At 43.8% G+C, this 25627-nt stretch overlaps 1 protein-coding gene across 1 annotated transcript in view; it reads right to left on the reverse strand.

The window, feature by feature from the left end:
- LOC147689488 (vomeronasal type-2 receptor 26-like) overlaps positions 1–17663 on the reverse strand; it is a 112328-nt gene extending 94665 nt beyond the window's left edge. The window contains exon 1 of the mRNA XM_086940116.1: positions 17436–17663. Coding sequence (XP_086796242.1) covers positions 17436–17663 — 228 coding nt within the window. The remainder of the gene's footprint in view (positions 1–17435) is intronic.
- Between the last annotated feature and the right edge of the window lie 7964 nt (positions 17664–25627).

The raw sequence follows: 25627 nt of genomic DNA on the forward strand, positions 1-25627 counted from the left end.
TGCGTACGTGCTTGCAGTGGTTACAATGGTTCATGGAATGGCTCATATCAGCGTGAAAGGGATTTGAAAGTTGTTGGCTCCGGTATGGCAGAATGCTGGAATCCCTAAGTGTGCAGAGAATGTGGTCAAAAATTGCATGGTATGTCTGAAACACAATCCTGGTGGGGGAACCCCAACTCCAGCTGGTCATTTTGCACCTCCTACGTATCCGTTTGAGGTTTTGAAGCTAGATTTCATCCACATGGAGAGGTGCAACAATTTAAAATACATACTTGTTGTTGTCTGTGCCTTCTCAAGATGGGTAGAAGCATATCCCCTAAAGGACAATACTGCCTTGTCCACAGCGAAAGCCCTTGTCAAAGAATTCTTCCCCAGGTTTGGAATGCCGAGAGTGGTCTGGAGTGATAATGGGAGTGAATTTGTGGGACGAGTGATGAAGGAAGTGTGTGAAGGGCTAGGCATCAGACAAAAGTTCCACGCTGCAAATCACCCCCAATCAGCTGGATTAGTAGAATGCTACAACGGCACCCTAAAGCTAAAACTAGCCAAGATTCAAGTGAGCACTGGTCTTAATTGGCCTGACGCTCTGCCCTTAGCACTCCTATCCACCAGAATGACCATGCACTCCAGAGTGAAACTTACTCCCTATGAAATTGTTTTCGGCCGTCCGGCCAACATATGGGGGGTGCCAAGACCCACCAAGTTTAGTGAAATAGAACACCCTGTTTTGCTTGACTACTTGTACGAATTGACGGCTAAATTGCGTGTTTTACACCAACAGGTCCATGACTCTCTGCCTCCGGTCTCTGAAGCTCCAGGACATCAAATCGATCCTGGATCCTGGGTGTTGGTGAAAAACTTTCAGCGAACAAAGAACGAACAGCCCAGGTGGACCGGCCCACACCTCGTCCTTCTTTCCACAAGATCAGCCGTTCGTGTGGATGGAAAGAAGAACTGGATCCACGGAATCTACTGCAAACGGATCCCTCTGCCTCTGCCCTATGACCGGTGGGTCCAGGAGGGTGTCGCCGACTCAGAGACTGAATCTGTGCCACGATTTGTACCTTTCAGTGATGCTCGTGTGAAAGGAACAATTACTGAACAAGAGAGCGACCACATTTTGCAACCAGCTGTACCATCATCAGCCCGATTGGACACTTCAGAGCCTGAAGTCTTGTTTCAAGACCATACAATACCGGGAAAACAACGGTATAATCTGAGGCCAAGAAAAAACGAACTAATAAAAGTGAACTAATAAAAAAATTTTCTCCCAAGCACTATTTTTGAAAGTGCAGCTCTCCCATCTGAGGAACTTGCTTATTTTTGTTTTTTCGAACCGCCATTCAGGTTCCGCTGCGAGGGCCGCGATTGCCCAAATTCTTTGGGGTACAGCTGGCGACGTTAGGTCGTCAGTTCTGGTTGGTCTAAGGGAGTTGCCCTAAATCAACAGAAGCATTCCTTAGCAGAATCAACCTCCCATCGCGGGCAGCATTGTAGAGAGGATGGAGTTTTTCAAGATGGAGAGATCTGCCAAAGCTGTGAACTTTAAAACAAGAATATGTGGATTGATGACAAAGAAACGTTTTCTATTATTATGCATTTTCCTGTTATTCAGTGCAATAATGTTTTTAGTAGGATATGTATTATTTTCTTTACAAGCGACATTTGCACCCACTATATCGCCCGTACCTCCTCCCACTGTTTCTTCACATTCTTTTCAACCCCTTCCTGAACATGAGTCAGCTAGGAGATTAGAGTTTATTTATAACTCTTTCATTCAGCTCTTGCACCAACACCAACTAGTAATGAACACGACTAACTGTTGGGTGTGTGGTCTTATGCCTCACACGACGGATAAAGGTATCCCTAACTTGTCCTGCCATTCAGCCACAATGGTTCTGTGTGGGCATACAGAACAATGTTCATCTATGCACATGAAGTCTACCCCCTACGTTCTGTAACAGACAATCCTAAGAATAGTGCTCTAGTTAAGGGTATAGTAGATATGATTAAGGAAGATATTTCCTATGAGACTCTTCCAAGAGATGAGACACTAGTATACATAGGATGGAACGTGACCGGATATGGAGCTACTCTAAGTGAGAAACTGCAAGCTAAGAGATCTTCCCCGATTTGAATTGTACCCCATCAGGGTCATCTGTGTCTGCAAGGTACTGGCAAGAATCCTAGAGCTCAGTTAGGGAAGAGTGTCTGTACTGAAACGTATGTTTTTACATCTCAGACTTCCCCTTCGTTTTTAGCAGCTAAGGGTACCTATTTCATCTGCCATGATAGAGCCTATACATGGTTGCCCCCTGACTTTTCGGGCACATATTTTGATTTGTTCCTGTTGCCTCCCACCTACACAGCAGCGGCAGATTACCATAAGACAAGGATAGTTAGAGGTGTCTTGAGTAATGAAGACACTGCAGAACAAGAATTTGGGGATTTCGCAAAGGGTTTTCTGCCGTTCTGGGGACCGATGGTTAACAGCAGAAACATAAGGCAATTAGCAAGGGTGGTCGAATCCACCGTAATTGAAACTGCTGGTGCCCTTAGTAACTTGACTGCTGAGCTCCAATCGGATCGTCTTATGTCCCTACAGAACAGGGTCGCATTAGATATCATACTTGCAGACCGAGGTGGGGTATGTAAACTGATCCAATCGAGTTGCTGTGTCTTTATTCCAGATTACGCTCCAAGAGTGTACCAGGCCATCTCCAAACTGCATAAAATTTCCGAATCTATTCATGTGGATAAAGGAGATTGGTCTTTTATAGGATGGTTCTGGGAACTGATATCCTCCTGGGGATGGAAAATTCTGATGGTCATTGGGATGGTCTTAGCCATTCTTTTCCTGTTCTGTCTGTGCGTGCAGTGCGCTCCTGCAATATGCGGCCTCTGTGCTACATCATGTGTAAGGAAGCCTGTGTCAAAAGACGAACTAAGTACCAGAATGATGTTACAGCAACATCTCAATGACTTCAGGAATATAGACCTGGACTCAGATTAGCATGAGATTAGGTTAAATTGCCTATGTAAGGGCAAAAGGAGGGTTTGTGGTTCTGAAAATTCTGGACTCGTGCAACAAACTTTGTCGTAGCATGACGATTTTTATATCAAAAGACCGATAATGACTAGTACACTATGCACAAGCATTTTCGTCATAATCGAGTAACGATTATGCCTCGAAATCGTCATTTTCGTTTTTGAACCCTTGGGTTCCATTTTACGCTTGGCGGCCATTTTGTGAGTTGCCCTTCACATAGGCTTGTAACCACAGCTGAATTCGATATCAAAGGACACATACACCTTAATTGACTTTTCTGTGACCTGGGCAAGCTGGAACCATTGCCCTAAGCCAAACCTGTTTGGTCAGTTCCTCTCCCAGTGGCCGAACGAGATAGCATCAAAGCACAACAGGCCATAAACTGCTCCCATCGCACACACACCCCCGCCCAAATCTTGCTCACACCTATCCCTGTTCTTTTCTCTTCTTTTGCTTTATGATGAGGAGGAGCCCGGTTTTATTGAGGGTACACCGATATCTGATGGAAACGTTGGACCTTGCCGGGTAATTTATTATGAACTGGACACACTGAAATGTGGACTTGTCATCAGACATTGCTTTTTCTTTGTAGTGAAAATATGTGAATAACCCACTGTAAATCTAAGAATGTTTGCACTGTAAACCTAAGAATGTTTGCCTGCAGCTTAATATTTAGTATAAAAAGAGGAGCCTGGCTTTGTAAGGTTGAGCAGTCTCCTGAGAATAAATATACACACCGTGTTGTTGTACTTCTAGGATGCTTGTTACTTGGTTGCAGCCAATAAATTCGATCCTTGACTTCACCTAGAAGACTCGTGTTTCTGTGGTCTGAATCAGGAAAATACTCGAGGTCTTTGGGTGTTGCCCCTGACACCGCTGGGTTACCGGATCAGTACCGGTTCTGAAAAACCCAGTACCTCACTCCTGCTTCCACATCCTACATATACTATGAAAGACTTCAAGGTGATGCCCCAAAACACCAGAAGGACAGTTATGCAAGAATACTTTGATAGCTGGCTTTACTAGCTGTCTAGACTGGATCACTGAAATAATATCGACGGACAAAATATCGACTTGCCAAAATATCGTGGACAAAATATCGACAGTCAAAATATCGAGTTTGTATCTACAAACAGGTAAGTACAAAAATATCGAGTACAAAATATCGTTAACAATAATATAGATGTAAAAAATATCGACTTTATTAAAAACAGTGTTAAATTAAATTAATATTAAATTTAAATTACTAAAATATACTTAAAACTACTTAAATTAAATTATGATAATTAAATAATAAATGAAAATAATAAAAATAATTTTTTACAATCTTATTAGTTGACCCTGAACCCTAAAAATACCCCTTTACCCAAAAACCCCAAACTGACCCTGAACCCTAAAAATACCCCTTTACCCAAAAACCCAAAACTGACCCTGAACCCTAAAAATACCCCTTTACCCAAAAACTGAAAACTGACCCTGAACCCTAAAAATGCCCCTTTACCCAAAAACTGAAAACTGACCCTGAACCCTAAAAATACCCCTTTACCCAAGAACTGAAAACTGACCCTGAACCCTAAAAATACCCCTTTACCCATGAACTGAAAACTTACCCTGAACCCTAAAAATACCCCTTTACCCATGAACTGAAAACTGGCCCTGAACCCTAAAAATGCCCCTTTATCCAAAAACTGAAAACTGACCCTGAACCCCAAAAAAACCCCTTTACCCTAAAACTGAAAACTGACCCTGAACCCTAAAAATGCTCCTTCACCCAAAATGTATCAATATTATTTAATTACCAATTAATGATTAATTAACAATAACAATAAAGTAAATATATTAGAACATTAGCTGTAATTATTTTAATAATTAATATTATTTTTTCCAAATTAATTACTTAAAAATAACACAAAATTATATATATTAAAAATTTACTCTAATTAATGTAATTAACTAATTACAAATAATTAATTAACAATTAATTACTAATACAAAATGTGTTCAAAATTATATTAATTAATTAACTAATTAATATTAATTAATTATCAATTAATAATTAATTAAAAATATTAACAAACATATATTAATTAATTAATTATTATTAAATTACTTCCCACCCTATTCCCCTATAAACCCACAACCCGCTACAGAATTACATTACGCAATTATTATAAAAACAAAATTCATTTAATAAAATATTTTATAACATTAATACACACTATTCACACATATTATTACATAAAAATACACTATAAAATATTATATATTATTAAAAATTCGATATTTTTGCTATCTATATTTTATACAGTCGATATTACTTCACTTACCTGAAAAACAATATTTTTGTAGTCGATATTATGTCCAGTCGATATTTTGTCCAGTCTATATTTAAAACTCGATATTATGTCCAGTCGATATTTTGGAGTCGATATTTTGTCTGTACACCGTCTAGACTACCACAACGCACAATACATCGGAATCTCCAAATAACTTATTCACAGATTTCAGATCATCCAGAACACTACTATAATACTGAAATGTAACCTCTCACACTGCACCCACATCGAATTTCACCTCAAAGAGCTTCACTGGCTCCTTATGCACAAGCACATCTAATTCCAGCTTCTCATGCACACCTATATTTTAGACAATACTGGACCAACTTACTTCAAAAGTCACATACACTTCCACCAGCCTGCCAAACAACTCTGCTTTACTTCACTCTTACTTGCACGCACTATGCATATCCGCAAAAGCAAAGCAGAAGGTCTCTCATTCTCTTACATCCCACAAAAACATGGAACAACCTCCCTCATCACATCAGAACCTCTTCCTTACTTCTTGAGTTCCGCAAGAGGATAAGACTTTGCTGTTTGAAGTCCTTCCTTGATTTCCTTAGGTAGTTGTAATGACAGTTCTCTCCACATACACTCAACCCTAGACCTCCACTCACCTATACGGCTTAAACAGAAGATTACTTCCAAGTAGCCCTCTAGTCATGCCTGTGCGTAATTGCAGCCCTGGCCCCACGAGGAGCCAAGCCTTATGATGAATCATGATACCCATCTGTGTGTTTGAGGGCTCAGACTTCCATGTAGGAAGATCCTCTCCTTAATTGAATCATTTCGACCTACACTTTATATTTGACAATGTTTCTTCCTATAGGAACACGTACCCCCTGTTTTGTATTTATTTATTCTTTGAATAAAATCACAGGGAATACATGCCTATATGTCTGCTCAAGAGCCTCAGTACCCTCATGGGTGATAAGTGCACTATACAAATGAACATAACATAAAATAACGTAGCATAACATAGCATAACAAAACCTTACCATAACATATCATAACATGCATCTCTCTTCCAAAGTACAGTAGTGATTTTTTGTATTTGGTATCACCTCACAGCTAGCCACCCTGTTTTATTTGGACCAAACTGCTGCCTGGCATCCAACCCAGATGCCGAGCTCAACTGTGTGTATTAATAAGGATTTTCTGATTGGTCTTTGAGGCATGGGGCCACATTGTCTCAGTCCACTCAGATCTTGTGAGAAGTCAACCAGACTACTGCACCTCAGTATTTAATCTGTAAGACTTCTACCCTGATTAGAAGTGAGCAGTCCCATCAACACCTACTATTCTAGAGAATGCACAGGAAATAAAGCTGCTACTCCCAGTCACATAGGGCACAGGATCGTTGCTGGGCCTTATCCTCGTGCCTTCGGAGAGGAATCACCACTTTACATCACCTAAACGCAACCTTCTTTAGAAACAGGAAGAATATGATTCTTATGCACTCTCAATTTCTAACCCCCCCAAATCTCCGACTGCAAGAATTTGTTGTTTCCAAAACATTTGCGCATCTGGTTCCTTGGGTGAATCTCTGCTAAAGAACTGAGCAGACCCACCCTGGTCCGGACTCTCCCTGCACCCATCAAACCGTTGGATCTTTGGTATGAAACGAAAGCTTGACAGCTAAAGATATAGCCCAGGAATTGTTTCTCAAATATTAGCTAAGCATTATAAATCATAGTTGAAGCTTACAATTAAGTAATTAAGTTTATTTGGATGCAGTTACAAATGGCTCATTGAAAGAGTAATTTGCAAGGACTAGAAGTTGGCACATATACAACCATTTTTAGCTGTTGCAAAAGGAGATTCAGCCCATTTGCCACCGTTAAAATGGCTTTATTTATAACAAGGAGAGGGGGTCCGATGGAATATTTTACGACCAACCAATGCTACAGACCTAACAGTTACTTGAATACCAACTTATGAACAGCAAGGGGTCAGAAAAGTGGGTGTGTTTATTATTATTATTATCCAGTGACTGGACATAATAGTTCAGCAGTTGTCTTTTGAAATGATATTGTCACTAATGAAATGTACATTTGTTTCTCATCTGTGTGTGTGTCTGTCCATCTGGTGTACTCCGACAATTTGAACACAGGAGATTCTCAGGTGATATTTACTTTGTTTGTCACGCTGCTTTTGATTTTGATTCACATCACCACACCTAGCAGTAGCAAAATAGGTCCTGATGAAGCAGCAAGGTGACCCATGGGCCCGATAAAAGTCTGCAGAAACATGTCGACCATTTTTTCATCTGTGTAGTTATTTGTTAAGGCTACCATTTGCACTGTTTTTAACGTTGAAAAAAAGGAGGTGTCCAATAAAAATATTTTCCTCCTTTTACTCAATATTAGATATAGCACTTTATACACTTTTGGTTTACACAATTTAGCACTGCTTTTCAGCAACCTCCTGATACCCAATACAGATTACATCACAGGCGGTTTGGGATTGATGTGATAGATTTGGTTGAGTCTGGCCAAATCTCGCACTGGGTACTCAATTCCCCATGTGCGTAGTGAAGGTTCCCAAATGATGTAGGGCGGTACAGGGTGGAAGTCTGATGGGATCTCTTTGAGCACTTTGTGATACCCAGCGATAGATTTCGCTATTCATTGATCATAGCACATATCATCACCGGATAATAAACACACCCACTTTTCTGACCCCTTGCTATTCATAAGTTGGTATTCGATTCAGCCCATTTGCCACCGTTAAAATGGCTTTTGCCATGTACCAACCCTCAGTAACCTATTTCTGACTTGGTAAATAGTGTTTGCTATTAGGAAGGAGCGTGCCAAGGGTGTCCTTTCTTAACAGCGGGTCACAGGGGTATGTGCACTTGTTTTGTGACAGCAAAATATTTTCAATTTACTGCCTACTTCAAGTAGGTGGTTAGCCAGTTGCAAACAGTAAGGGGACCCCTTCCCCCTAGTGAATGGCAGCAATTTATTTTCTTAAGAGCAGGCAGTGGTCCCCTACTCTAAAATGAAAAGTACACTTTTTGTTTTTCTTTTTTAAGTACATCCTGTTTTCCTTAAATGAAAATGGGCTGTCTTTAAATATAAAGAATATTGCTTTAATTAAAAAGCAACCACACTCATGGTGGTTGGCTGACCCTAGAAGGCCACCATCACTGTGATCACAAGCCATATCTTATAGGTCATGTGTATGATCTCCCCCAAGCTTTGTCTCTGAGTAGTGGTATTGCCCCTGTTTTGGGAGATAAAGCCATTGCATGTTTAATGTATGCCGACGATATTTTGCTATTAGATCTGACTCCGAAAGGCTTACAAAATCGTCTGCATGCATTACAGGTGTTTGCAGAGTTGCATTTTTTACAGATTAATATTTCCAAAAGCAAGGTTATGTGTTTGACTGGTAAGAAAAGATATTCTCATGGGAATTTCACGTGGTCAATAGGCGGCCAAAAGTTAGAAATTGTGAAATCCTATATGTTTCTAGGGAAAATAATATGTGGCAACATGAGCAATAAGGCTCACATTGAGAATAACAGGCGTAAGGCTCTGATGCAGGGTAAGGGCCTAAATGCACTCTATAAAGCCACAGGAAAACGGCATTTTCCCTATTTGCTTGAAGCTTTTCGCGCAAAAATTCCTGCTTCCCTGCTTTACGGCACTGAACTTATCGAAGTGAGTAGTTGGGGTTTTCTTCACTCTGTTGAAGGTAGACTCCTGCGTCAACTAACCTCTGTTAATACCGCCTGCTCTGTAGCCTCTCTTAGGCTTGAGTATGGCATGAGAAGTAGTTGGGTTCAGGGGCTAGCTGGAATTGTGAGATGGATCTTTCATCTAGCTAAATGTGATCCATCCTCATTAAGACATCTTATCCAAAAGGAATTATTAGGTCCTTTAAAGGAGTTTTCACCAATTGTAAAAAACTTCAGAAAGGCGGTCATGTTATTGCAATTGGAGGAATCTACCCTTTTTTCTCTTTCCCTTTATCAGTTAAAAGCTTCCTTAAAATTTGCAACGTGGAAGCTAAGCTTTTCGTTGGATAGAGATCAGATAAGGTCAAAGAAAGGCGATTTGCCCGTTATTAACTCCCTTAGTCTTAAAACTATGCAACTCTACACTACCTGGAATCTCCCACACGGCATTCGCTGTTTTTGGTTCTTATTAAGGCAAGATATGTTACCACTGAATAACCTTTTAGCTAAGTGGAATGGTTCCTCTAACAAATGTACTTTGTGCTATGTTTCGATCCAAGATCTCACCCATGTCTTATTTATATGTCCGGCTTTGAAAAAATCCCGTCGTAAATGGGTGAGACCAATTTGTTTAGAACTCGGAATCTTATCTGCTGGTGCCTTTTCTGATGCCATTCTTTCGCCCCCTAATGAAATATTTTGTTCTAGAATCTTCAACTTTTTTAAATGCTTTTTAGATTTGTATTAATCATGTGTGTAAATTTCTCTTTTTGTATACTATTGGGGTGTTATTGTGTATGTAAATTTTATGTGGACCTCTTACGAGTTCCAAAACATAAATAAATAAACTAAACTAATAGGTCACAAATTGCAACCTACCTCATGAAAAGGAATGAGATAGGTCATTTGCAATCCCATTGCTAGATGTGTCTGATACACAGCACTTTTCATTGAGCAACTTGCACATTGTGATTTGAGAGTCACAACATGAATTGGTTGTACTTGTGGCACTTAGTGTATTATTTTGTTAACAACAACCATTGTACGTGGTTAGTACACTTGATTATATTAGCAACGTCATCAGCATGTGGTCCATCCTGCACACATGACAACCGGTCTTTAGACTGTGGTAGAAAATGTGCTTACTTATGAGGTCAGCAAAGGCTACACTCTCTGCTCCTCTGAGAAAGTGCTGCCACTTGCTTTTAGAGACCCACGCATTCCTGGTGGGGACCTCTAAGCCTTCAGAGCATCCACTGCAGTGGTGTTTGCTTTGAAGGCATAAGAACTTCTTGCAAGATACAAACTTTTGTGTTTTATATTATAGTTCATGAAAAACAGTAAAGTAAATGGTGCTGGAATTTGAGGAATGTTGTCCTTGAGTGTGGGCATCATTTGACAATTCCCCTGCCATGGGTCGCCAAGCCTGACACGGTAGCCCTGGGCTGGGAAACATTGTGACCTTCATTCTGCCCAATACAGTCCAGGCATTTGCTACTGTAAGCTGGCGGTCAAGTGGAAGACAAGCTATCAGGTTAAAGGTCTCTGCCACTTGAGAACACTTAGGCTCTACCGGTAGAAAACTCACATTGTTTGACCTCTTTCTATGAGCCTCATTCACCATAGATTGACGCGCTGCAGCACAGCAAGCCTTCCTGCTGTTTGACCTCTTTCTATGAGCCTCATTCACCATAGATTGACACGCTGCAGCACAGCAAGCCTTCCTGCTGTTTGACCTCTTTCTATGATCCTCATTTACCATAGATTGACCCGCTGCAGCACAGCAAGCCTTCCTGCTGTTTGACCTCTTTCTATGATCCTCATTTACCATAGATTGACCCGCTGCAGCACAGCAAGCCTTCCTGCTGTTTGACCTCTTTCTATGAGCCTCATTCACCATAGATTGACCCGCTGCAGCACAGCAAGCCTTCCTGCTGTTTGACCTCTTTCTATGATCCTCATTTACCATAGATTGACACGCTCCAGCACAGCAAGCCTTCCTGCTGTTTGGCCTCTTTCTATGAGCCTCATTTACCATAGATTGACACGCTGCAGCACAGCAAGCCTTCCTGCTGTTTGACCTCTTTCTATGAGCCTCATTTACCATAGATTGACCCGCTGCAGCACAGCAAGCCTTCCTGCTGTTTGACCTCTTTCTATGATCCTCATTTACCATAGATTGACCCGCTGCAGCACAGCAAGCCTTCCTGCTGTTTGACCTCTTTCTATGAGCCTCATTTACCATAGATTGACACGCTGCAGCACAGCAAGCCTTCCTGCTGTTTGACCTCTTTCTATGAGCCTCATTTACCATAGATTGACACGCTGCAGCACAGCAAGCCTTCCTGCTGTTTGACCTCTTTCTATGAGCCTCATTTACCATAGATTGACACGCTGCAGCACAGCAAGCCTTCCTGCTGTTTGACCTCTTTCTATGAGCCTCATTTACCACAGATTGACACGCTGCAGTACATCAAGCCTTCCTGCTGTTTGACCTCTTTCTATGAGCCTCACTTACCATAGATTGACACGCTGCAGCACAGCAAGCCTTCCTGCTGTTTGACCTCTTTCTATGAGCCTCATTTACCATAGATTGACACACTGCAGCACAGCAAGCCTTCCTGCTGTTTGACCTCTTTCTATGATCCTCATTTACCACAGATTGACGCGCTGCAGCACAGCAAGCCTTCCTGCTGTTTGACCTCTTTCTATGAGACTCATTTACCACAGATTGACCCACTGCAGCACAGCAAGCCTTCCTGCTGTTTGACCTCTTTCAATGAGCCTCATTTACCATAGATTGACACACTGCAGCACAGCAAGCCTTCCTGCTGTTTGACCTCTTTCTATGATCCTCATTTACCATAGATTGACACGCTGCAGTACAGCAAGCCTTCCTGCTGTTTGACCTCTTTCTATGATCCTCATTTACCACAGATTGACCCGCTGCAGCACAGCAAGCCTTCCTGCTGTTTGACCTCTTTCTATGAGCCTCATTTACCATAGATTGACGCGCTGCAGCACAGCAAGCCTTCCTGCTGTTTGACCTCTTTCTATGAGCCTCATTTACCATAGATTGACGCGCTGCAGCACAGCAAGCCTTCCTGCTGTTTGACCTCTTTCTATGAGCCTCATTTACCATAGATTGACACGCTGCAGCTCAGCAAGCCTTCCTGCTGTTTGACCTCTTTCTATGAGCCTCATTTACCATAGATTGACACACTGCAGCACAGCAAGCCTTCCTGCTGTTTGACCTCTTTCTATGATCCTCATTTACCATAGATTGACGCGCTGCAGCACAGCAAGCCTTCCTGCTGTTTGACCTCTTTCTATGATCCTCATTTACCATAGATTGACACGCTGCAGCACAGCAAGCCTTCCTGCTGTTTGACCTCTTTCTATGATCCTCATTTACCATAGATTGACACGCTGCAGCACAGCAAGCCTTCCTGCTGTTTGACCTCTTTCTATGATCCTCATTTACCATAGATTGACACACTGCAGCACAGCAAGCCTTCCTGCTGTTTGACCTCTTTCTATGATCCTCATTTACCATAGATTGACACGCTCCAGCACAGCAAGCCTTCCTGCTGTTTGACCTCTTTCTATGAGCCTCATTTACCATAGATTGACACGCTGCAGCACAGCAAGCCTTCCTGCTGTTTGACCTCTTTCAATGAGCCTCATTTACCATAGATTGACACGCTGCAGCACAGCAAGCCTTCCTGCTGTTTGACCTCTTTCTATGATCCTCATTTACCACAGATTGACCCACTGCAGCACAGCAAGCCTTCCTGCTGTTTGACCTCTTTCAATGAGCCTCATTTACCATAGATTGACACACTGCAGCACAGCAAGCCTTCCTGCTGTTTCACCTCTTTCTATGAGCCTCATTTACCGTAGATTGACACGCTGCAGCACAGCAAGCCTTCCTGCTGTTTGACCTCTTTCTATGAGCCTCATTTACCACAGATTGACACGCTGCAGCACAGCAAGCCTTCCTGCTCTTTGACCTCTTTCTATGAGCCTCATTTACCATAGATTGACACGCTGCAGCACAGCAAGCCTTCCTGCTGTTTGACCTCTTTCTATGAGCCTCATTTACCATAGATTGACACGCTGCAGCACAGCAAGCCTTCCTGCTGTTTGACCTCTTTCTATGAGCCTCATTTACCATAGATTGACACGCTGCAGCACAGCAAGCCTTCCTGCTGTTTGACCTCTTTCTATGAGCCTCATTTACCATAGATTGACACGCTGCAGCACAGCAAGCCTTCCTGCTGTTTGACCTCTTTCTATAATCCTCATTTACCATAGATTGACACGCTGCAGCACAGCAAGCCTTCCTGCTGTTTGACCTCTTTCTATGAGCCTCATTCACCATAGATTGACACGCTGCAGCACAGCAAGCCTTCCTGCTGTTTGACCTCTTTCTATGATCCTCATTTACCATAGATTGACACGCTCCAGCACAGCAAGCCTTCCTGCTGTTTGACCTCTTTCTATGAGCCTCATTTACCATAGATTGACGCGCTGCAGCACAGCAAGCCTTCCTGCTGTTTGACCTCTTTCTAAGAGCCTCATTTACCATAGATTGACACGCTGCAGCACAGCAAGCCTTCCTGCTGTTTGACCTCTTTCTCTGAGCCTCATTTACCATAGATTGACATGCTGCAGCACAGCAAGCCTTCCTGCTGTTTGACCTCTTTCTATGAGCCTCATTTACCATAGATTGACACGCTGCAGCACAGCAAGCCTTCCTGCTGTTTGACCTCTTTCTATGATCCTCATTTACCACAGATTGACCCACTGCAGCACAGCAAGCCTTCCTGCTGTTTGACCTCTTTCAATGAGCCTCATTTACCATAGATTGACACACTGCAGCACAGCAAGCCTTCCTGCTGTTTCACCTCTTTCTATGAGCCTCATTTACCGTAGATTGACACGCTGCAGCACAGCAAGCCTTCCTGCTGTTTGACCTCTTTCTATGAGCCTCATTTACCACAGATTGACACGCTGCAGCACAGCAAGCCTTCCTGCTCTTTGACCTCTTTCTATGAGCCTCATTTACCATAGATTGACACGCTGCAGCACAGCAAGCCTTCCTGCTGTTTGACCTCTTTCTATGAGCCTCATTTACCATAGATTGACACGCTGCAGCACAGCAAGCCTTCCTGCTGTTTGACCTCTTTCTATGAGCCTCATTTACCATAGATTGACACGCTGCAGCACAGCAAGCCTTCCTGCTGTTTGACCTCTTTCTATGAGCCTCATTTACCATAGATTGACACGCTGCAGCACAGCAAGCCTTCCTGCTGTTTGACCTCTTTCTATAATCCTCATTTACCATAGATTGACACGCTGCAGCACAGCAAGCCTTCCTTCTGTTTGACCTCTTTCTATGATCCTCATTTACCATAGATTGACACGCTGCAGCACAGCAAGCCTTCCTGCTGTTTGACCTCTTTCTATGAGCCTCATTCACCATAGATTGACACGCTGCAGCACAGCAAGCCTTCCTGCTGTTTGACCTCTTTCTATGATCCTCATTTACCATAGATTGACACGCTCCAGCACAGCAAGCCTTCCTGCTGTTTGACCTCTTTCTATGAGCCTCATTTACCATAGATTGACGCGCTGCAGCACAGCAAGCCTTCCTGCTGTTTGACCTCTTTCTATGAGCCTCATTTACCATAGATTGACACGCTGCAGCACAGCAAGCCTTCCTGCTGTTTGACCTCTTTCTATGAGCCTCATTTACCATAGATTGACACGCTGCAGCACAGCAAGCCTTCCTGCTGTTTGACCTCTTTCTATGAGCCTCATTTACCATAGATTGACACGCTGCAGCACAGCAAGCCTTCCTGCTGTTTGACCTCTTTCTATGAGCCTCATTTACCATAGATTGACACGCTGCAGAACAGCAAGCCTTCCTGCTGTTTGACCTCTTTCTATGAGCCTCATTTACCATAGATTGACACGCTGCAGCACAGCAAGCCTTCCTGCTGTTTGACCTCTTTCTATGAGCCTCATTTACCATAGATTGACACGCTGCAGCACAGCAAGCCTTCCTGCTGTTTGACCTCTTTCTATGAGCCTCATTTACCATAGATTGACACGCTGCAGCACAGCAAGCCTTCCTGCTGTTTGGCCTCTTTCTATGAGCCTCATTTACCATCGATTGACATGCTGCAGCACAGCAAGCCTTCCTGCTGTTTGGCCTCTTTCTATGAGCCTCATTTACCATCGATTGACACGCTGCAGCACAGCAAGCCTTCCTGCTGTTTGGCCTCTTTCTATGAGCCTCATTTACCATAGATTGACACGCTGCAGCACAGCAAGCCTTCCTGCTGTTTGACCTCTTTCTATGAGCCTCATTTACCATAGATTGACACGCTGCAGCACAGCAAGCCTTCCTGCTGTTTGACCTCTTTCTATGAGCCTCATTTACCATAGATTGACGCGCTGCAGCACAGCAAGCCTTCCTGCTGTTTGACCTCTTTCTATGAGCCTCATTTACCATAGATTGACGCGCTGCAGCACAGCAAGCCTTCCTGCTGTTTGACCTCTTTCTATGAGCCTCATTTACCATAGATTGACGCGCTGCAGCACAGCAAGCCTTCCTGCTGTTTGACCTCTTTCTATGAGCCTCATTTACCATAGATTGACACGCTGCAGCACAGCAAGCCTTCCTGCTGTTTGACCTCTTTCTATGAGCCTCATTTACCATAGATTGACACGCTGCAGCACAGCAAGCCTTCCTGCTGTTTGACCTCTTTCTATGAGCCTCATTTACCATAGATTGACACGCTGCAGCACAGCAAGCCTTCCTGCTGTTTGACCTCTTTCTATGAGCCTCATTTACCATAGATTGACACGCTGCAGCACAGCAAGCCTTCCTGCTGTTTGGCCTCTTTCTATGAGCCTCATTTACCATAGATTGACACGCTGCAGCACAGCAAGCCTTCCTGCTGTTTGACCTCTTTCTATGAGCCTCATTTACCATAGATTGACACGCTGCAGCACAGCAAGCCTTCCTGCTGTTTGACCTCTTTCTATGATCCTCATTTACCACAGATTGACCCGCTGCAGCACAGCAAGCCTTCCTGCTGTTTGACCTCTTTCTATGAGCCTCATTTACCATAGATTGACACGCTGCAGCACAGCAAGCCTTCCTGCTGTTTGACCTCTTTCTATGAGCCTCATTTACCATAGATTGACACGCTGCAGCACAGCAAGCCTTCCTGCTGTTTGGCCTCTTTCTATGAGCCTCATTTACCATAGATTGACGCGCTGCAGCACAGCAAGCCTTCCTGCTGTTTGACCTCTTTCTATGAGCCTCATTTACCATAGATTGACGCGCTGCAGCACTGCAAGCCTTCCTGCTGTTTGACCTCTTTCTATGAGCCTCATTTACCATAGATTGACACGCTCCAGCACAGCAAGCCTTCCTGCTGTTTGACCTCTTTCTATGAGCCTCATTTACCATAGATTGACACGCTGCAGCACAGCAAGCCTTCCTGCTGTTTGACCTCTTTCTATGAGCCTCATTTACCATAGATTGACACGCTGCAGCACAGCAAGCCTTCCTGCTGTTTGACCTCTTTCTATGAGCCTCATTTACTATAGATTGACACACTGCAGCACAGCAAGCCTTCCTGCTGTGCTGCCGTGCGTCAAAAGAAAAGGGTAAGAATGCGCAATATCTACACGATGTGGTGCATTCCTGTCGTTCTCCCCTGCACTGGTGCACACGGGATGACATGCATCAACCCAGGCACCCTCATAGATACTGCACATTCCTACCCTTTATTTTGATGCACAGTAGCACAGCAGGAAGGCTTGCTGTGCTGCAGTGCATCAAAATATTATATAGAAAAAATTAGGAGAAATACAAGTATTACTACTCTTTGCACCACATTACGTCCTCCTTTTGAAAGGCACATTTTTAGTGCTGCCTCAGATTTACAGATCCTTGTACATCTGGGGCAGAGTCAAAAAGCCCTGGGTGTTGCTGGGAACGCCCCCAGCAGCACCCATTGCATGTCCCTTTGCTGCAGAAAAGCTGTGTTGGGGGGGCTAGATTAGCAAGTCACTGTTAAGCCATGAAAAATGGCTCAACGCAGCCTTCTAGATATGGCACGGAGCTCCACTGGAGCATGAAAAAAAGTGACATCCCAGTGGCGCTAGGGGCTTGTAAATATGTCCCTGAGAGTTAAGGGGGGCAACTGAACCGTGATAGATTGTGGTTCACCTGCTGATACAAACTCAAAATGAGGCAACAATGACTTCTCTTTTGATCATTCTTATTCTTGCACATCCATATGGATCTCACCTTTTTTCCAAGTCTGTTCCCAATTCAGACAGGAGCCATTACCTGCTTAAAGTCGGGGTGCCAATGAATGGCTCGGTCATCAATGATGAGTTGTTCCTCCCCAGAAGGGCTTCGATGGAAGCTTCCCACTTTGATTCTTGTAGAATTACCCCAATCCTGGTAATGCCAGTTAAATATGTGAAAGTGCGTGGGGGGGTCCCCAAGATCATCGAAGTCGATTTCATCACCAGAGGAAGTTTTAAAATGAAGATCCCTCATGTAATGATGTAACTGGAAGAAGAGAAATGGAAAGAGGACACAGTGAATAAATAACCACACATTGCAATAATACCTACAGTAGGGTCCTGACTAAGCTGCTACTTTCATTGTTGCACTGGAGGTTGTGATAAAAGCCTGCATGGTGGGTCACAGGTCATAAAGGTTCCAAATCAATGCCCCACATGGTAAGTGCATTGTCCAGTTTAGTTATGTAGACAGAGCATGCAGGGAAAGAGCTGCTGCACTGGGTTTGAGGCAATGAATGTGCTATTGATACAAGATGGACATCAGTGGTAGAGACCACACCGCCCCTGTGGAAGAGCGTCGGATACTGGCACTGGGAAGACAGGTCAGAGTGAAGTGAGTGGTGTCGCAGGAGTTGGTCATGATGGCAGGCCATGAAGGCAATAACTGGAGCTATTCAGTGGAGAGTGTCTATTAATGAATTTTCAGCAACATATTAAATTTGAATGGATTCTATATTTTAAGAAAATTTTTGTTCTAATGCTGATATATGATTATTCACCTGCATGAGGAGGCATGTTGGGTTGTTTATCAATCAAGGGATTCTCGTACATACTAGGTTCCCTGCTCCGAGCTTCAGTGTCATCACCGGTCAATCTCTGATAATTTTATCTTTAGAAAATACTACACCCATATGACAACAGTACACAGCAAGTGCAAAGAGTTTTAACCCTTTCGCTGCTCGGCCTTTTCCCCCCGTGCCAAGCCTTTTTTTGGCTATTTGGGGTAGTTTGCGCTTAGGCCCTGTAACTTTTTGACACATAGGGTATCCACACCATATTTTTTGTTCTTTTCTTCCAACATCATGCAAATTCTAAAGGTACCCAGGGTTTGTGTATTCCCCTGGAAAGGACCCAGATATTAGCCAAAATACAGCAATTTGTTTTAATGGGAAAAAAGGTGCTGCACATGAAAGCGTCTGTTTTGACCCCGGAAAATGGTATCAGCAAAGGGTTTGTGGGACTGAAATAACATTGTTTACAGATTTCAGGGTCTGAGAGACGTTTGTCTGAAAACCAAACATTTTTGCACAAGTTTTGCATGTTACTGGGCCATGGCCTATTTTTGCAATTTTTGTGTTTTTAACCTTCTTCCAGTTAATGGTAAAAACGTATATGAAAGCAATAATGGATCCTGGAAAGCTATACATTTTAGAAAATGTGTCAAAAATTCAGAATTCATAAAGGGGTCTTTTGTGTAGATCCTTCAAAGTTTCTTCATAGAAACTAAAAGTTGAAAATAGGAAATATTGAAAATGAGTTGAAAAAAACAGCCATTTGTGCCAACGTTTTCACCTGTAACTTCTTCTAATTATGACAGATATTTGAAAGAAGTATACATTTACATCCACTAGACCTTCCTGGTTGTGGGGGTATATATAACTTGTAGGTTCACCGAGAACCCGACGAACCCAAAGCCAATAACTGAGCAGCGTCTTGCAATGGTTTATTATGTGCCGGGTATATAGCAATTCATTTAGGAAAATATATGCAGTGAAAATCGGGATGAAAGACACATATGTATTTATGAAATTGGAACAAAATATAGAGTTTATAAACAGTAGCTATTTGCACATTTCTGAAAATGTAAGTACCCATAGTAGCATGATAATAAGTGACTTCTTTTTTGCACATTGTCTTTCATTTGAAAGGCAGTAATGCATCAAAGTCAATAGGTAATAACAGTTGCTTTACAATTCTGTGTTACCCTAAGTCTACTAATAAAAATGGTACCTCACTTGTGTGGGTAGGACTAGTACCCCCGCGAAAGGAATCGGCTCAAAACCCAACGTGGACACAATTCACTTTTACAGTGAAAACTGAGCCTTTTTTTTGCAAAGTGCCTAGCTGTAGATGGAAAACAGGGAGGGGGTGCTTAGGGGCGACCCGGAGGAGGGGCTAGCGGTGTGCGGTCCATTGCTGTTTTTTCTACATAAGGGCTCCCTTGAGCCTCCCAAGCTGACGAGCTTCTGGACGAAGCACCTGCGTGCTGGGCAACGAGGCCCGTGACGGTTACGAGGCGGCCTTCTTTTCCACCCCTATTGACTTTCTCTACTGATGAGGGAAGATATCAGGAAACCCGGGCCATGTCCCGGGTCTAGAGATCGGGGGAACAACAAGTATCTACTTGCATCTACATAGGTGAACCACTTACGAACTTTCAGTAATTCTTCGAACTTCAGGCTCTGCACATACCAGAGTGCTTAGGGGCGACCCGGAGGAGGGGCTAGCGGTGTGCGGTCCATTGCTGTTTTTTCTGCCTAGCTGTAGATGTTGAACCCTAGCTCTGCTGGCACCTATACCTTTTTGAAAAATAGACGCCCAGGGGTATACAGGATGTGGTGACTTGTCTGGCTCTCACCAAGGTCTGTTACCCAGAATTACTTGCAAACCTCAAATTTTGTAAATAAAAATCACATTTCCCTCACATTGTGTTGAAACGTGGGTAGATCGAAGCAAGTAGCAGATTCTAAATACACATTTATTTAATCCTCTTTTCTTACATATTCATTTAATCTATGCATTCATATGACAAAAAGCACGGTCAAGTTTCCTGCAATCATTATCAAGACCTAATAAAAGCCTACATTACACACATTCTATGTTTTGTTCCTGTAGTGTTAGGTGAGGTGAATGCATGAGGACATGAATGATGGGATGTTTGAGTAGTTAGATTACTAATATTTATATCAGTACAAGGGTATTTATACAACACTGATAAGGAATAATATGTGTTTTTAAAACCTTGGTAATTATAATTGAAATATTTGTATGATATTCACCCTCCACTTGTGTTATTGTGAGCCCTTGATATCATACAAAATATAGTGGATGTATGTCTTTTTAAAAACTATTTTGAGTTGCCTTTGATTCCTTCACATTCATCCAAGGCACCCTACCACATACAATAGAAAATATCAGACTGGGTCACCTCAGTAATGAGGAGGTAACATGGCCAGTCCTAGCCAGCTATAGACCATATCCGAGTTCTCACCGCAGCAGAAATTTGTAGACTTTATACAGCTATAATAACACTATACAGACAACTAATACAATTTGTTATGCGAGACATAACATCAGCCCCAGAAAGGGCTGGTCAATCTGCACAACCACAATTCTAGATGCCTACAATTAGTCCAGTGACTGTTAATGCAGTTATAGGTAAGTTTCCCCTTAAACCGGAGAAGATTCTGTTCTGGATTGCACATAACAAATCAGCTTGAAGCAGTGTTTCCCCATACAGGACCTCAAGATAAACATAGAATTCTCACAACGTGCCTTCCTTTGGAGATTGTTCCCCCAGTAGAAAACTGCGCCACGTGGGGCACAGTAATTGCTGCTATTTATACAACATCAATAGCTGTTGCCCATGCCCTGTATCAGGGAATGAAACGTATTAGCAATTATGCTACAGTCTCCTGAATTATTTCTAGTTTTATTAAAGAGGAATCTGCAGCATTCAGCGGTATAGCAATGTCTCATCCAGATACCATTAGTGAATCAGGAGTGAGAACTGCCAAAAATTATTATTGCTCAAGCCTATACATCCAGAGGTTGAGATAATTTGGGAGCCAGGCCTAACAAACCACAAATTAAGTGTAATTCTGAAAAGGATAACCCCAAAACAGGTTACACAGTCTTTAAAAGAATGCTAGGATAATAAGAAAAATAAAGACAAGATTAAATTACAAGGCGGGTCTCCTCCACATGAGTCTTCTGAGATGAGCTACAATTTTCATACCAATGAAAGAATTAAACAGCTTTAAATGTATAAGCCACTGATACACATCGTCCTTGTTCCTTTCAGGAGTCATCCAAACAAATGCTCGGAGAGAGGAGTTCGATCAGAGCACAGATTGGAGGAATACGGGAAACAGATGAAGGAGTCACAATGCTCTTCTGACTTCATAATAAAAAAGAAAGAAAATATCCACAGTAAAACCTCAATTTAAAAAGAAGAAGGTGGCTGAGATAAAAGACATGACATACATATTGAGGACTCTGCTTCAGAACAGAGTGGGCTCTGACTCTGCTAGACAGCAAAACAGAAGTCACAATAATTTGCTAAAATCATCTAGAGTGTCTGGCGGCAGCAACAACTTGTGACTATATTCAGGTACAAACACCGGACCAGAGGCTAGGGACTCATTACGATGGTGGAAGGACCGCCACCACCAGCCATGTGGTAGCAGTCCTTCCGCCATTGGACCATAAATTTCCCCCGCCACATTACGATGGCTGGGATCTAGACTGCGACCATGGCAGATGAAAAGACCGTCCACCATGGAACCACCACAGGTAATCAGACCGAATGCCTGGCTGAGCGATCTGCATGCATAAAATGGTGGTGGTGCCTAGCAGGCACGTCCACCATATTATGATGCAGGCTGTGAGCCAGCGTTTTCATGGCGGCGACACGTCACGAAAAGGCTGGTGGAGATCCTGTTTGACGGCCCATTGCAGGCCCCCAATGGGGGGGATGTATGTGCATTGGTACCCCCCCAAACATTTGAGTACAATAAGTGGAAGGCACATTGTGGTTCCTGCCACGTAGTGCACTGTAATGCTCAACATGCATTTTCAACATTGCAGTGGGTGCTGCTGTCATTGGATAGTGACACAGTGTACGCTGGGGAGGAATAGGTTGTTGCATGTACTTTTCTCAGTGATTGCAATAGTAAGGCTAAGGCAATCCTGGTTTTAATGGAGCAACTGTGCCTAATTGACATATGGAGATATAATTTCTCAGAAACCACTGGGTATATACATTATTTGGCTGTTCACAACATTTACACCTGCATTGAGTTTTAGTAAGTGTCCAAAACATTAGCTCGCAGAGTAATTAAATGTGATCATCTTCCGAGGACCTACTATGACCACTCGCCAATAATTTTAGATTTAGCACTTCCTCCTTGAACATTTGAGCTATTCGCCTGGTGCTTCCCACCCTATTCCTTTTTAGACCCCATTTTAATGCAGAACTTTATAATAACATAGGCACAGTCGACAAGTTTACGACAGTTTGAGAGACATTTAACGTCTCTATCGGGGGGTCACCATTGCAAAGCACGTTTGGGTTCTCAGGTCTTTGAGAGGTAGTGTCATGAAACTGGACGCAGACATTGCACAGTTAGAGAGGGAACATCAAGGTAACAGTGATCCACAAACCCTGCATGACATCAGGACAAAGCTTAAGGAGAATTATGACATGGTGTACAGTGAAATTAAACACTTGAGTAATACTCAACTGCTGGGATGTATGGGGAAGGTGAAAGACCTGGAGCTACTCTGGCAGGGCTGATGCGGTCAAGGAGAGACGTTGGAACAATCACAGACATTTTAGACAAATCTGGACAGTCTCTCTATGACAGTGAAAATATAGCAGATAGATTTTGCAGATACTATGCCGCTTAGTACAATTCATGAATTACTGCCAACTTTGAGGCTATACTTGATTACTTGGGCACATAATCTTGTTATGACTCACCCCAGAACAAAGAGAGCACCTTATGACCCCCCGTGGAGCCTGCTGGGATCCTTGAGGTATTAAAGAACATGCGAGCTGCGGATGCCCCAGGAATGGATGGCCTCACTGTCTTTTTTTACAAGACATATCATGAATTGCTCCAACTCCACTTATTTACATTATACAAGAAGATGGGTGATGCTAATGGTATGTCGTCTTCAATGCGGGAAGCATTGATTTTCACTCTTTTTAACCATGTAAGCAATTCAACTAATGTTCCTCATATAATCCCCTGTCACTTTTAAAATATTGACACCAAGATTTTTGCTAAAATCTTGGCAAATAGACTTGCTTGATTGTTCCCATTTATAGTCAGTCCCAAACAGGCTTCATGCCAGGACATAGCATATATGGTAATCCTAGAGCCCTATTCTTTGTAATACAACGCGCTGACCCTGAGGGAAAGGCAGCTGCTGTTTTTTTTAGATGCCAAAAAGGTGTTCAACTTCGTGGAATGGGCCTTTATGAGTACTGTCCTGCGCCGCATTGAAGTTAGGGAAATATTTCTGCAATTAGTGAATGTGCTAAATATGGCCCCTTTGACTGAGGTTTGCATTGGTAATATGGTTACAGACCCCTTATGATTACTATAGGTACGCAATAGGGCTGCCCATTATCACCTTTGCTATATGTGAATAATTCAGAGCTACTAGCCTGTGCTTTGGGAGAATATCATTGCCATTGGGGGCTGCATTTTCCTGGTTACCACCTCATCATATAAGATTATGCGGGAGACTCTTTGTTGTATATTCACAAATCAGAGATGAATCTTTGTCCTGTTCTCAGAGAGGTGACTCTTTTTTATGACCTTTCTGGATTGTGCATTATCTGGGAGAACAAGATAATATTTCCTCTCACTCCATCCACAAGTCTCTCGACATTTGAATTTCCCTTGCAATGGAAATCTGACTCAGTGCGGTACCTTGGCATCCAAATACATGCGGACCTGGTTATAGTAATGAACGATAACTATGGCACAGAAATTCACAAACTAGAGACTGATGTTGATTGCTGGACCAGGGTGCTGGTATTTTTAAGCCCTTTAATGCTTATGAAGGAACCACGCCGTCATGAGCCACGGGTGGACTGTGCTCATGATGGCCTTGTTCCGTCATGCAGCTGCCGCTCTGCCCACGCAGCATTAATTCTCCGCCTGTGCGGGCAAATTAATGAGCGGGTGGGGCAACGACGGAACCACGCGGTCATGAGCACAGCCCGCCCGTGAATCATGATGGCGTGGTTCCGTCACGAGCATGGTGGTGCCACTCTCACCCCCCACTCCAATCAATCAATCAAAGCATTTGTATAGCGCGCTACTCACCCGGAGGGTCTCAAGGCACCTGGGGAGGGGGGGTCCGCTACTGCTCGAACAGCCAGGTCTTGAGCTGCTTCCTGAAGGCGAGGTGGTCCTGGGTCAGGCAGAGGTGGGTCGGGAGGGAGTTCCAGGTCTTGGCGGCGAGGTAGGAGAAGGACCTTCCCCCTGTGGTGGCTCTTCGGATGCGGGGGATGGCGGCGAGGGCGTGGCCGGTCGATCGAAGCTGGCGTTTGGGAGCGTAGAAGTTCAGGTGGCTGTTGAGGTATCCTGGGCCTTGGTTGTGCAGGGCTTTGTGTGCGTGGGTGAGGAGACGGAAGGTGATTCTCTTGTTGACCGGGAGCCAGTGCAGGTCTCTCAGGTGTCCGGAGATGTGGTTGTGACGGGGGATGTCTAGGATGAGTCGTGCTGAGGCGTTCTGGATCCGCTGGAGTCTCTTCTGGAGTTTGGCGGTGGTTCCGGCATAGAGGGAGTTGCCGTAGTCCAGTCGGCTGGTGACGAGGGCCTGGGTGACCGTCTTCCTGGTCTCGGTGGGGATCCACCGGAAGATCTTGCGTAGCATGCGTAGGATGTTGAAGCAGGACATGGAGACGGCATTGACTTGTCTGGTCATGGAGAGGGAGGAGTCCAGGAAGAAGCCCAGGTTGCGTGCGTGGTCTGTTGGTTTGGGTGCGCTGCCTAGGGCGGGGGGCCACCAGGAGTCGTCCCAGGCGGAGGGTGAGGATCCCAGGATGAGGACTTCCGTCTTGTCCGAGTTCAGTTTCAGGCGGCTGTTCTTCATCCATTCGGCTACCTCTTTCATCCCTTCGTGTAGGTTGGCTCTGGCGGTGGCGGGGTTGTTGGTGAGGGAGAGGATCAGCTGGGTGTCGTCGGCGTAGGAGATGATGTTGAGGTTGTGCTGGAGTGCGATGGCTGCGAGGGGACTCACGTAGATGTTGACAAGGGTTGGGCTGAGTGAGGAACCTTGAGGGACGCCGCAGATGACTTCGGTGGCTTCTGATCTGAACGGGGGGAGGCGGACTCTCTGTGTCCTTCCGGCGAGGAAGGAAATGGTCCACTCCAGTGCCTTCTCCTGGATTCCGACGTTGCTGAGGCGCTGTAC

Source organism: Lissotriton vulgaris, chromosome 10, assembly GCF_964263255.1.
Source record: "Lissotriton vulgaris chromosome 10, aLisVul1.2, whole genome shotgun sequence".
NCBI classification, from domain to species: domain Eukaryota; kingdom Metazoa; phylum Chordata; class Amphibia; order Caudata; family Salamandridae; genus Lissotriton; species Lissotriton vulgaris.